General features: G+C 41.8%; 1 protein-coding gene across 1 annotated transcript in view; it reads right to left on the reverse strand.

Annotated features, from left to right (window-relative positions):
• The window catches only part of EGFLAM (EGF like, fibronectin type III and laminin G domains), a 104,668-nt gene that overhangs the window by 46,233 nt on the left and 43,793 nt on the right, over nt 1-14,642 (reverse strand). The window contains exons 6-11 of the mRNA XM_023536915.1: nt 11,377-11,492; nt 10,478-10,796; nt 9,723-9,823; nt 5,803-5,903; nt 3,728-3,872; nt 1,240-1,429 (exon numbers count right to left, since the gene is read on the reverse strand). Coding sequence (XP_023392683.1) covers nt 1,240-1,429; nt 3,728-3,872; nt 5,803-5,903; nt 9,723-9,823; nt 10,478-10,796; nt 11,377-11,492 — 972 coding nt within the window. The remainder of the gene's footprint in view (nt 1-1,239; nt 1,430-3,727; nt 3,873-5,802; nt 5,904-9,722; nt 9,824-10,477; nt 10,797-11,376; nt 11,493-14,642) is intronic.

Genomic DNA, 14,642 nt, shown 5'->3' on the forward strand with positions numbered 1-14,642 from the left:
AAAAGTTGGATGTTTATAGTAGCTTTATTCATATACGTATGTCCACCCCAAAAAGCTGGATGTTTATAATAGCTTTATTCATAATTGCCAAAACTTGGAAGCAACTAAGATGTCCTTCAGTAGCTGTAAATGGATAAACTGTGGTATATCCAGACAACGAAATATTATTCAGTGCTAAAAAGAAATGAGCTATCAAGCCATGAAAAGACATGGAGGAATTTAAATGCATATTACTAACTGAAAGAAGCCAAATTTGAGAAGGTTACATACTGTATGATTCCAACTATATAACATTCTGGGAAAGGCAAAACTATAGAGAATATAAAAAGATCAGTGGTTGTCAGGGGGTGGGGGCGAGGAGAAAGAGAGATGAATAGGCAGAGCACAGAAGATTTGGGGGGAAAATACGACGAATATAGATTGTTATACATTTGTCCAAACCCATAGAATGTATAACAGCACGAATGAACCATAATGTAAACTATGGACTTTGGGCGATTATGACGTGTCAACGTAAGTTCATCAGTCGTAACAGAAGTAGCACTCTGGTGGAGGATGTTGATAATGGAGGAGGCTGTGCGTGTGTTGGGATAGGGAATATATGGGAAATCTGTGTACCTTCCCTCAATTTTGATGTGAACTTTCAACTGTTCAAAAAATAACATCTTAATAAATAAAGAAAATAGAAAAAAAAAACAATTGTAGCTCTGCCTGCTATTTTGGATAAGTTATTTAGTTTTCACAAACCCCAGTTTCTTCATGTATAAAATAGATACAGTAATAATCTCTACCCTCTAGAGTGAGTGTCAGGAGTATATGAGAGGGCATACGAGAAAGCGTTGGGCATAGTGGTCAAGAATTAGAACCTAACTGTTTCTCTTATAAGCAGAGAGCATGTGAAAGCTCTTCTTACATTATTGTGTTGGCTTTTCCACTGGACTGGATGAAGAAGGGTAAAAGGGTTGAATTGCTTGCTGCTTTATCCAATGAGACCATGCCACATTTCATGAAAAAAGCCAAGATGGCAGCAGGACACAACCAAGGGCTTCGTGTACCACGTCTTGTTTACCATGTCTTGGTGTTCAGACTAGGGGTCTGCAGAGCGCCAACATCACCCCCTGGGCCTAACTCCTTCTTGCAGTTCTTCGTGGCCTGCAACCCACGAGACAATTCACCTCCCTGGCCCACGCCTAAAAGGTAACCCCACAAGAGCACCCGGCCCACTGGGAAGTGACTCACCCACATCGGCTCCACTGAGTGCTTTCCCCAGTGGCCAGGGTCTCATGTCGATTCTCTTCCCATTCACCGTGAGTGTCTGCACACAGCCTTGAAAGCCTCGGTTTGTTCCTGTTGCTCTGACCAACCAGTAGGCACTGGGAGCCCCACCGAGATAGAGGGGCGTCCGGAAGGTAATTTTACTGTACTGGCCCTTCAAGAAAAATGAAAACCGTGGCTCGATAAACAAAATTAAAGCCAAAAACGCAACAGATTTTAATGAGGGACATGGTTAGAATGTAGTTTACAGCCCCTATGCTTTTTCCCATCTGTATTTATCTTTAAGACATTGCCCTACTGCAAAATTAAACCCACAGTTACCAAAGGAAACTCAGTGAGCTCCTCAGAGGGCTGTGTTTGGAGAAGGGATGATTTTGGAATGCCTAGAAGGGAAGGGAAGGAAGGTCAGAGCCAAGAGCAACCCAACAGGCAGTGTACCATGATGGGCATCCAAAAAAAACTTTCTCTTTGCAGTCTTGACACCAGTTTACTGTGTACCTTGGACAGGTCATAGGGCTACTCTGTGCCTCAAAGGTGATAATGCTAATTTTGTATATATGTGGGCTAACGTTTACTCTTTCACTATCCCAGTCACCTTTATAGTATATCCTGCAAGAAACATTGTGGGTGCAGGGGGAGGGTGGAATTGCCAAACAGATTTTGTTGCAAAATATTTTGAAATTTGCTCATGGACACAACTTTTTTTTTTTTAAGTGTTATTTCAGTTAGGTGGGGACATTTCCAGTCCTACAGCAAACCACAACCTGGATGGCAGGTTTTGAGGTTAGAAAGTAAGAGCTGAACATTAGGTGGGACAAAATTCTCGGTCATTTGTTTTTAGAATACGGAAATATCTCATTCATTTGGATTAAAGGCGATAGAGGGGGTTGGGGAAAAGCCCGCTGCCAGAACTTATAAAATGTCCAGAACGTAAGACACTGAAATGTAATCTTGAGTCTTTACACTTTTGTTACCAACAAGTAGAACATCTAGTCATTGCTTTATTTTTGCTAATGAACAGATAAGAATCACTAAGTAGTATACTGAATACGAGCTAGGCAGAGTTAAAGTACTTATAGTGGGTTTTAGGGACTGTTTGTCAGCCACCGGCATATTGTTTTTGTTATATGAGAGCCCTGCTGGCTTATTTTATCAAGATCTTCAGCATTCAGTCCTTCTGGATCTCATATTCGCCGTCCTGGTCCTGTTCCTGGATTCAGGGCCACAGTAAGGGCCTGACTGACAGCTCAATCCTTTTCTCCTTTTCTGGATCATTGTGTGCACTGCAAGATGGCTGGTTCCTTTGAGGCCCTCTTTACGATATCCCAGGCAATAGTCTTCAAGCCTGGCCTTTACAGATTTATCATCTCCTTTTTTCTAGATGCTATACCTCTATTGATGGAACTTACAATTTCTTTAGCTTGCTATTACCGTATGTCTCTGTTTACTAACTTTTACTGAACTTCTTTGCTTTAAACCAAAGACATTTTCACATGTGTTGCTTCTATTATAGCTTCTTCATCCTGTCATCATGTTAGTATTTTGGTACCAGTTCAAAGCTTTTTTATTCCTATCAAACTTAATTTTAATTATATTAGGCCTATTGTTCTGGCATTAATGTGACTCTAGTTCATTTATCCTCTCTTTTCCTTCCTTAGAAATAGATGCATAAACAGTCTCACTGAATTCACATTCATTATATTTGGATTCTTGTTTCTTTGGAACCATCGGGGTCCAAAATAATGGAGATCAGCAAGGCATAGCTCTTTATACAACATGTCTTGCCAGTACAGAGTAGTGAAGAGCCCAGGCAGGGAGGAAGCTATCCACATACACACAAAAGCTTTCTTGCTACATTTTCCCCAGAGAATACAGACACCTGACTGATTATAATTACAGGCTCAGTTCCTTGGCGGGTTGCTCATCCAAACTGTTTATTCCAAACACGGTCCTAAAATTGCCCAGAGCATGACAAATATGTGAATACCTAGGTGATTTGCTGAGTAGCCCAACAGTTGTTTTACCACTTCCTATAATCATGGACCCCGCAAAACGTAAATCAGTGGATTATTCTCGCATATATAATCAAGTGAACCTTTTGGAACTATTTTCTAAAGCCACAGGATTGCAAGACCCCTGCCTTAAAAGTCAACTTTGAGTCTGGCACTAATAATGGCTTCCTCCTCTACCCCTGGGCACCCATAGCGATGATGCTTGCAAATCAGTTCTCCTCTTTGGTAGACGTGAGGTGGATGCGTGCCCTGAAAGCCCACCTAGAGTGGTAAGATCCAGCAGGAGCACATCAGAGCTCAGTTGCATGGACCTGCCATGAAAAGTGGTCCGTGGGAGCTTGCATCCTGCCAAGTCTGCCTCAGCTCCCTGCAGCGGAACCTCTTCAGGATGCTTACAGTGGGTGCTATGTGGATGGGCAAGGAGTGAGGCTCACACTCACCTGGGACTGGCCGGTCACCGGGGTGCCGTTGTTGAGCTGCAGCAGCCCGTTCAGCCCATCTCTGTAGAGTGTAACCGTGTGCCAGCCCCCTAGCTTGATTTTGGTCTCACTTATGATGATGGCAACCCCAGTTCCACAATTAAACCTGTGGAGGAGGAAAAAGGATTCTTTGATCAACCAGCTCATTATGTTTTCAGGGTCCATGGACATCACTTCCAGGGTGATGGCTTATTTGAGAGTCAGTCTGTTCAGTTACGTTAACGAAGGTCAAGAGCTTCTTAAATCTGTGGAATAACTGGACACCTCTTCCCTGGGATGACCTCAGTTCTGTTATCTTTAATCTTCCCCTAGAACATTGAAACGTGGTGTCTTCTTTAACCTGATTTTCCCTGCAGCTTAGAAAACGATGGGTAACTAAGAACCTACCTCTTCTTTTCAGAGATCGCCAGATATTTAAAGTGGATTCAAGGTGCAACGAATCAGAACTTGAGTCATTCTGCTTCCAGGGATTTCTCTAGGGACTTCCCCCAACTCCCAAATGACAGGCTCAGTGATATTAACAAAATGTAAAAAAGCCAAATTTCACACCCATTTTGATGAGCTGGCCAGCACTGCCATCTGTATTCAGCTGTGCCCAAATGCAGACACAGGTTCCCTATGAGGCTCCATCTTAGAGGTGAGATGTGGACAGAGGGTGAACATCCTCACACAGTCTCATTCTTATTTTTTTTTTTCCCCACAACCTTCCTCTGGCCTAAGGTGTCCACTGGTCACTATGCCTGGCATCTAGAATTTGAATCTTTTCTGGACAACTTCCAAGCAGCCACCATGCCACTTCCCCCTGGGTCCTGACATTGCCAGTGGGGAAGGAAGCACGGCAACATCATTCTTATCTGGACTTGAACTAACTGTAGCCCATTCTCATGGCCTCCCTTGGCCTCATGATCCTCAGTGGAGTGGAATAGGTTGAGAGGCTTTGAAGGACAGTCTTACTTAATGGGGATCTTGAAATCACTCAGTAAGAGTTGCAGAGTTAGGGAGCTGCCACCCCCAAAAAACTGCCAGTGCTACTAGAAGTCTATCGGATCCTCCAAGTATTAGAGCCTTACATGGTTAGAACCCCTGCCCCAGATCCTGGTGGCTAGCATCGAACTCTCATGAGTCAAAGCATTTAGCAAAGGACAGGGGACCATTTTCTACCCCATGGGGGATGCTCAACAGTCTTCACTAACTTAACCAAAAGTAATTTTTGTGTTGAAATAATCAAAAGATAGTATGGTTGATGCTGAGTGAGTGCTTGCTATGGGTCAGGTGCTGCTCTACATACTGCATTTTATGCATTAACTCATTTAATCCTCTCAACAGCCCTGGGAAGAAACACAGGCTCGAAGAAGTTAAGTTATTTGCTGAGGGTCAGACAGCAGAGAAATGGTGCCGGCAGGATCTTAACCAGTGCATTGTGGAGAAGGACAAGGCTGATCCCCATTGGTCATCTCCATGAGGGTAGTTAAAACACTCACATCTCCACCAAACTGTGTCCCCAAAACCACACATAAACTAAAGATGGATTCCAAAGTGTGTTGGGAGAGAAATGACCAGGGCAGAGGAGATAAGCCAAAGTTTACCACAGCCCCGGGAGAAAACGAGAATGGAGTTTGAGACTCTGAGATCCCTAAAGAGGTTGTAGGTGCCTCTCTGCTCTCCATGGCTGTCAGTCATAGTCACCAGAGGCAAAAAGGAGAAGATCCCAGTCTTTACCCTATCACATCCACTAGAGCTCCAGGTGAGAAAGGACTTTACTGCTTTGGCTCACTACTGCATGCAAGATCTACAGCAGTGCCTGGCACACTGCGAGTGCTCAAGAATGAACGGTGACAAGGTTCCAAAACTCAAGTTGCTAAGGTCGCCCTGCACTCCTGACACTCCAGTATTTAGTAAACCGGTCCATGCTCATCTGATACACACTGTTCTTTATCTACAGGAATCCATCCTGTATATATTTTATTCACACAGTAAAAATGTAAACATAACATAGAGTAGTATTAAAAAATCTGTGGGCCTTTGGAGGGAGTTACCTAAATTGGAGTGAGCGTCGGATGATGGCCAGGGCCATGAAATCGCCCCTCCCATGTTCGTTCTCCCCGCAGTAGAGAAGTAAGCCATCCTCCGCTTCCGCCTGTTATTACACAAACAAAAGCCACAGGAACAATGATCACGTCCTTTTCCATAAAGTGCCACCTGGAAACACTCATGAATGTGAAACTTGAACATTCTCCTCTGTGGTCCTATTTACAAAGGGGCAAGCACGTGGACTCCAATTAATTCCCAGGTACCTAGTCCCAGTTCGTTCCTCCAGCAGAGCCTCAGGAAAACCATGTGCACAAAGACCACACTCACAGAGAGGTGGTTCTCGTGCTCATCAAATTCTATTCTCACCAAAGAGCGCCCTATTTTTTCCTTTATTTTTTTGTTTTTACTTCCCTCCCTCTGGGGAAGCATACAAATTTTCTTCTTTCTTTCTGTCAGGAGAACAGGACAATAAAAACAACTAGTTTGGTTTTCTAGGGATATGGGCTGTCCTTAGACTGGAACAGATCACCTTTTGGAACTCAGCACAATGACCATGACCTCAAAGGGGACTTGTTTCCAGATCGCCAAACCTTTTCATGTCGTCTGGGATACCCAAAAGGACTGCTTTAAGATGAAGTCACTGAACTCTGATCTGCAGTTGATTCAGAGAGCATCTACTGGACCTGACTCTAAGCCAGGCTTGTGTATAACAGTTTTTCTATTTGTTGACTCGCAGCCATAGCAGTGAAGGCAGACATTTGGGCTCCCTTTAAAAGGGATTTTAGAATGAGAATGCATTATGCCTTCTGAAATCTTGGCCAGGGAGGAGTCACTATTATGAGCAACATGGCTGGGACTCAAACATTATCTCTAGGAGACTTCAGGCGAGCCACCTCCATAGTTCAGTAACATACAGCTCCCATCTCCCCCTCGCCGGCACCCTTGAATGTGTGAATGTGCCCATCAGCCTTGTTACCCTGTGAACGGTTTAAGGACAGGCTCTGTGTCATATTTACCAATGATATTTACCTCCCCACTTCCTCTCCCCCTCTCCTGCCTTTCAACGTTGCACACTGTTGTGTTAAGATGTCCAACAGGTATTCATCAAACAACCAACCCTTCTTACCCTAAATTCAAGAGTAATTTGAAATGCCTGATAGGAGTTCTTCAGAGGTTCAAAGGTTACATAGGAGTGGCCAAAGAACTGAGGATACTGTATAATAATATCTGAAAAGAGAAAAAGACAATACAAACACATGCTATTTTCTCACTTCTTCAAATGCAAAAATCAATATACACCATTGCCTGGATGTCATTAAGTGAAAAACTCTGGTAATCTGTTAAACTTGGTTCACTATCTTCTTTTCACATCTACAATTCTCATTCTTGGGGACTTTGAGTTTCCAAACTTCTTAGGGAGAAGCTGGATCTTAGGAGGTTGTTTGTTACCTGCTACCCCAAAAAGAACTGAATGGCTGTAGACCACTGACATCTGTTTTCCAGCTGTACATCTGTGCAATATAAGTTGGCTCAATTATTATCTTTCTTAACTTTCATGCACATATTTTAGCTGCATTTGTTTTTTTCAGAAGAGATGCGATAAAAGTAAAGTCCACCTACCCAAGGAGTTGTCAGGATGATTTAATTGCACCAATAGTACTACACGTTTGGCACTCATAGAAATAGGGGTGCTGTCTAACTAAAAGCAATGGAAGTGGCCTCATATTTGCCCTGTGTAACTAATTTAATGACTTATACAAGGAAGAAGGGGTTTATCTTAGAAATAGGGCTAGAAAGAACGATGAGTGGATGGCAAAGCTTCCCTCTGGCTTCCAGTGGGGCCAATCCCCCATCAAGTTCTTCCCCACACCAAGGGCCTACCTTCTGAGCAGCTCTCACCACCTTTGCCCAAGTTGCAGTGGCATCGGGAGCCCCCCCAGGTGTAGTCATTGACACAAAAGCTGTCAGCAGAGCAGAGAGTTTCATCACAAGGCATATCGAAGAGCCTCGGCATCACAGCCATGCCATTCTTCCCTCTTCTCTGCAGTGGAGTGGGCTGGGGAGCCACGGTAGTCATAGGGAGAGATGCTGGGGTCGAGGGGACAAGCCTAGACATCGTCTTTGGCTTTGATCTAGGCACAATCTTGGATTCCACCAAAAATTTCTTATTTCCTTTTTTGATAGCAGGAAGTGGTTTAACCTAAAGCCAGAGAAGGGAATAGGTTCAGGATTAACATAGAGCACAGAAATGAGACTGCCTTGTTTATGGCTAATGCCTAATCATTGGAAATATGGTCACTTTTGATACTTCCCACACCCCTGGGCTATAGATGGGGCAGACAGTACTGATCCCAGTTCATAGATAAAGAACTTGAGGTTCAAGGATTTTAAATACCTAGCATTGTATTACTCAGAAAATCAGTAGTAAAGCTGATATTATATGATTTATTATTATTACAATATCACAAAGATCGAATTATCAAGGAATTATTCATTTTCTTATAATACCTGACTTTGTAAAATTTCATTTGGTGCCAGATTGTGAAGTCAGCAGGCAGGGGCTGACTATAGAACATCAGCATGGTTGGTGCTTAGTAACTACTAATTTATGATCACTTGAAGCCTAATAGTCAGAGTAAATAAATGTGTTAAAAGCAAATGAGCCAATTTAAGTAGGTTTTAAGTAAAATAGTCCATTGGCACAATTTAATTTGTTTTCTTGCCTTGTTCAGCAAGAAAACAAAAACACCCTGGGCTTTAAGAGTAGAGATTTTTGTTACCTCCTCAAAGGAAATATCCAAATCTAAGTCGTCTTCAAAGCCATCATCGTCCTCACCGGCTCCCGTGTCGGTTACGTAATGGGGTCCATAGCGGCCACTTCCTGCTTCCTCGAGGCCTTCGCGGAGAAAAGCAGCACACTACTGTCAACACATGCCACCGCTCCCTAACCTAATTCATCAGTAGACAGTGCTGTGCCGAATGGACCAGGACGTATTGGACACACAAAGATTTCAAGACAAAAGAGGAAGCATCAATGACTAAAAAATATAAAAATGTTTCATCTCATAAAAAAAAAAAATCAAGAAAATGCCAATTAAACCCAGAAAGAGCTGCCATTTTATAATGACAAGACTGGCAAAAATGTAAAAGTTGGGCACTAAAATATTACCAAGGATGGGATCAAGGGCGACTCTTATACGCTGATGTTATTCTATATGTGTCCAAACGCTTTGCAAAACACTTGGAAATATTTAATAAAGTAGAAAATGTTCATGTCTTTGGCTCCAACAATCTCACGCCAACTTACAAAATCTGGAGAAACTCTTCCACATGTGTACCAAGAGATGTGAAAAACATGTTCATAGCATTGGAATTTGTAGTAGTAAAAAACATCATGAATTTGTTATTTATAATAACAAGTTAATTCCCCAAATGTCTATCAACAGAGAATGGATAAATGAATTATAGTATATCTATGGAATGGAATAGGAGAAATGAATGCATGAACATTTAATAATGCTTCAACATGCTCGCAGCCATAGCAGTGAAGGCAGACATTTGGGCTCCCTTTAAAAGGGATTTTAGAATGAGAATGCATTATGCCTTCTGAAATCTTGGCCAGGGAGGAGTCACTATTATGAGCAACATGGCTGGGACTCAAACATTATCTCTAGGAGACTTCAGGCGAGCCACCTCCATAGTTCAGTAACATACAGCTCCCATCTCCCCCTCGCCGGCACCCTTGAATGTGTGAATGTGCCCATCAGCCTTGTTACCCTGTGAACGGTTTAAGGACAGGCTCTGTGTCATATTTACCAATGATATTTACCTCCCCACTTCCTCTCCCCCTCTCCTGCCTTTCAACGTTGCACACTGTTGTGTTAAGATGTCCAACAGGTATTCATCAAACAACCAACCCTCTTACCCTAAATTCAAGAGTAATTTGAAATGCCTGATAGGAGTTCTTCAGAGGTTCAAAGGTTACATAGGAGTGGCCAAAGAACTGAGGATACTGTATAATAATATCTGAAAAGAGAAAAAGACAATACAAACACATGCTATTTTCTCACTTCTTCAAATGCAAAAATCAATATACACCATTGCCTGGATGTCATTAAGTGAAAAACTCTGGTAATCTGTTAAACTTGGTTCACTATCTTCTTTTCACATCTACAATTCTCATTCTTGGGGACTTTGAGTTTCCAAACTTCTTAGGGAGAAGCTGGATCTTAGGAGGTTGTTTGTTACCTGCTACCCCAAAAAGAACTGAATGGCTGTAGACCACTGACATCTGTTTTCCAGCTGTACATCTGTGCAATATAAGTTGGCTCAATTATTATCTTTCTTAACTTTCATGCACATATTTTAGCTGCATTTGTTTTTTTCAGAAGAGATGCGATAAAAGTAAAGTCCACCTACCCAAGGAGTTGTCAGGATGATTTAATTGCACCAATAGTACTACACGTTTGGCACTCATAGAAATAGGGGTGCTGTCTAACTAAAAGCAATGGAAGTGGCCTCATATTTGCCCTGTGTAACTAATTTAATGACTTATACAAGGAAGAAGGGGTTTATCTTAGAAATAGGGCTAGAAAGAACGATGAGTGGATGGCAAAGCTTCCCTCTGGCTTCCAGTGGGGCCAATCCCCCATCAAGTTCTTCCCCACACCAAGGGCCTACCTTCTGAGCAGCTCTCACCACCTTTGCCCAAGTTGCAGTGGCATCGGGAGCCCCCCCAGGTGTAGTCATTGACACAAAAGCTGTCAGCAGAGCAGAGAGTTTCATCACAAGGCATATCGAAGAGCCTCGGCATCACAGCCATGCCATTCTTCCCTCTTCTCTGCAGTGGAGTGGGCTGGGGAGCCACGGTAGTCATAGGGAGAGATGCTGGGGTCGAGGGGACAAGCCTAGACATCGTCTTTGGCTTTGATCTAGGCACAATCTTGGATTCCACCAAAAATTTCTTATTTCCTTTTTTGATAGCAGGAAGTGGTTTAACCTAAAGCCAGAGAAGGGAATAGGTTCAGGATTAACATAGAGCACAGAAATGAGACTGCCTTGTTTATGGCTAATGCCTAATCATTGGAAATATGGTCACTTTTGATACTTCCCACACCCCTGGGCTATAGATGGGGCAGACAGTACTGATCCCAGTTCATAGATAAAGAACTTGAGGTTCAAGGATTTTAAATACCTAGCATTGTATTACTCAGAAAATCAGTAGTAAAGCTGATATTATATGATTTATTATTATTACAATATCACAAAGATCGAATTATCAAGGAATTATTCATTTTCTTATAATACCTGACTTTGTAAAATTTCATTTGGTGCCAGATTGTGAAGTCAGCAGGCAGGGGCTGACTATAGAACATCAGCATGGTTGGTGCTTAGTAACTACTAATTTATGATCACTTGAAGCCTAATAGTCAGAGTAAATAAATGTGTTAAAAGCAAATGAGCCAATTTAAGTAGGTTTTAAGTAAAATAGTCCATTGGCACAATTTAATTTGTTTTCTTGCCTTGTTCAGCAAGAAAACAAAAACACCCTGGGCTTTAAGAGTAGAGATTTTTGTTACCTCCTCAAAGGAAATATCCAAATCTAAGTCGTCTTCAAATCCATCATCGTCCTCACCGGCTCCCGTGTCGGTTACGTAATGGGGTCCATAGCGGCCACTTCCTGCTTCCTCGAGGCCTTCGCGGAGAAAAGCAGCACACTACTGTCAACACATGCCACCGCTCCCTAACCTAATTCATCAGTAGACAGTGCTGTGCCGAATGGACCAGGACGTATTGGACACACAAAGATTTCAAGACAAAAGAGGAAGCATCAATGACTAAAAAATATAAAAATGTTTCATCTCATAAAAAAAAAAAAATCAAGAAAATGCCAATTAAACCCAGAAAGAGCTGCCATTTTATAATGACAAGACTGGCAAAAATGTAAAAGTTGGGCACTAAAATATTAGCAAGGATGGGATCAAGGGCGACTCTTATACACTGATGTTATTCTATATGTGTCCAAACGCTTTGCAAAACACTTGGAAATATTTAATAAAGTAGAAAATGTTCATGTCTTTGGCTCCAACAATCTCACGCCAACTTACAAAATCTGGAGAAACTCTTCCACATGTGTACCAAGAGATGTGAAAAACATGTTCATAGCATTGGAATTTGTAGTAGTAAAAAACATCATGAATTTGTTATTTATAATAACAAGTTAATTCCCCAAATGTCTATCAACAGAGAATGGATAAATGAATTATAGTATATCTATGGAATGGAATAGGAGAAATGAATGCATGAACATTTAATAATGCTTCAACATGGCTTAATCTCATATGATTCCATGCAAAAAATACAAGTTGCAAAAAAACACATCCGGTCTGATATCATTTATATAAAAGTCAACAGCAAGCAAAACTTAATCTAGTACTTAAGGATACACATGTGTGTCGTTTAAACTCTTAAGAAAAGTAAGGCAATGACAAAAGTACCTGGGGGAGGTTGGAAGAAGGATATGAATGAAGTGTAATACACAGGGCCTTCCTTCAAGAGCACTGCATAATAGCGTTTCTTAAAGTTGGTGCACTGTACATGTGAGTGTTCAATTATTTTATATGTTTCATATTTTTTATATATAAAATATTTTTCTAAAAATTCTTTGAAATAAGAAAGAGACATTATACTACAGCAAACACTTCTACACCCAGAAAAAAAAAGGGGCACTGTGTGGTATCTTGGGGGCCAACCATTTTCATCCATTTTAGTAGGACAATGGGATCTTTCAGAACTGGAAGGTGGGCTAAGAAGAACTCTGAAGAGACAATACAGGGCATTGTCCTTTGGGGGATGGTCAGATTAGCATTTTTATTCAGTTGTCATCCATGAAGTCTACCGACCTGCAACAGTCCTGTCTTAGGCTACATACAAGAAGCACTCCCCTGGGATGTGGGAGCCTTTCAAAGTGCTGCTCCATAACGCCCCCCATTTCCTTGTTTCAGCAAGCATAGGAACCAAATTCCTTCTCTAAACAGACCCACCAGGCACCCCATCTTGAGGGCAGTGACAACTGTGGCAACAGAAACTGACTTTTGTAGGTTTCTGATACCCATTAGTTATTAGACATCCAGTGTCTGGATGACTGATTTTAAAAAAGGGAAGGAAGGGAGGGACGGAGGGAGGGAGGGAGGAAGGAAGGAAGGAAGGAAGGAAGGAAGGAAGGAAGGAAGGAAGGGAGTGAAGGAGGGAATGAAGACATTAAAGGCACAAACTGAACTTAAAAATATTCCACTTTCAAAATAAGCTAAGCCAAACAACCTTCTCACAAAAGCAAACTCACCCTCTTCTAAGCAAAATAGCAAGCAGATCAAAAACGAAGCTGAAGGAAATGGCAGAAAGGGAGTGTGGGAAGCATTTTCAGTGAGCACGCTGCTGACCAGGAATCTCTCCCCAGACCAGAAAGAAAGAAACGTGGTTAGCAGATGATCTAAAGACAGCGCAAGAACTGTTCTCAGGTGTTCAGGTGCATCTTGATGGAAGTGGGATAACACACCACCTCCAGGCCAAATCCCTGGAGTTTTATTTAAAATAGCCCACATGTCAGCTATCGATGCCAGATTTATACCTGGATGCAAGTTCTCTTAAGCCACCTGCATCCAGCCAGCACAGCTGTGTGCCAGATGTCTTCATACAAAAAAAAGCCAAGAAACTCTTGAAAAGGCATCTTTCTCCTCTCCTGTCTCTCTGTACCTGTGTATCTTTCTACCTCTCCTGGCCTCTCTCTTTCTCTGGGTCTCTTTCTTCTCTTTGTTCCTGTCTCGCTCTCCATATCTATGTGTGTCTCTCTCATATGTTTAGAATTGTTAGATTTCAGAGGAAAGAATCCATCTGGTAATACAAGAAATTTATACAGCACATACATTAAGAGAGCTGGATTTTGTCTTCAGTAGGTTGGCCTCTCTACCTCCAGGGTGTTCTTTCTTGCCCTGTGCACATTTTTGCCATTCTCGTACTATTCTCATCAATGTCAAGATTTTCATTTCATCTTAGGATACGATACCCTATCTGAAAAAAATTTCAAAGACAACCCCCAAACACAATGTCTTCAAGATAAATTCTAGGCTCCTGGGTAAAGAATTGAAGGATCTCAGTGACAATAAGTGCTCTTTTTCCTCCTTTCTCCCACCACCATTATTTATTAAAGCCTGCTGCTTCTCCCCTATTAACAGTGTGCTGTGTACTTCACGTAATACACTTCTAAACTTTACAATAATCCTGCAAGGTAAGTATGGTTAATTTCACTTTGTAGATAAGTAAATTGAAACTCACGGAGGTTAAATGACCTGACTAAAGTCAAAGACATTGTAACTGGCTGAGCCTAACTCAAAGCCAGGTCTGTCTGTTTGCTGCTCTCCCAACCACATATAAAGAAGAAGCCACTGTGAAGGTAGAAAGAGCCTGGGATATAGAAAATTAACATTTATTGATTGTGTTTACTACGCCAGGAGCTTTTCATTCTTTAATCCTCAAGTTGGTATTATTACTCCCATTTTACCATGTGGAGATAGAAACTCAGAAAGATTAAAGACCTTGCTCAAAGGCATGCAGATAGTAAACATCATAGCTAGAATTTATCCTTGATCTCTCTTTTGTTTACATCATGCCACTTATAATCTGACTCCAAATTGTATCTTTAGCTTTTTTTCCCCGCTCTTGAAAAGCCTTAGCAGCCAAACTGGTTGACCAGTTGTCTCCTGAATACATCTTTTGTTTTTTGACCTCAAGACTTTGTTTCACATTGCCATTCTTTTCGTTTACCTCCTTATACATAGCCTATCCATCC

This window comes from Pteropus vampyrus, unplaced genomic scaffold, assembly GCF_000151845.1.
Source record: "Pteropus vampyrus isolate Shadow unplaced genomic scaffold, Pvam_2.0 Scaffold172, whole genome shotgun sequence".
NCBI lineage: Eukaryota > Metazoa > Chordata > Mammalia > Chiroptera > Pteropodidae > Pteropus > Pteropus vampyrus.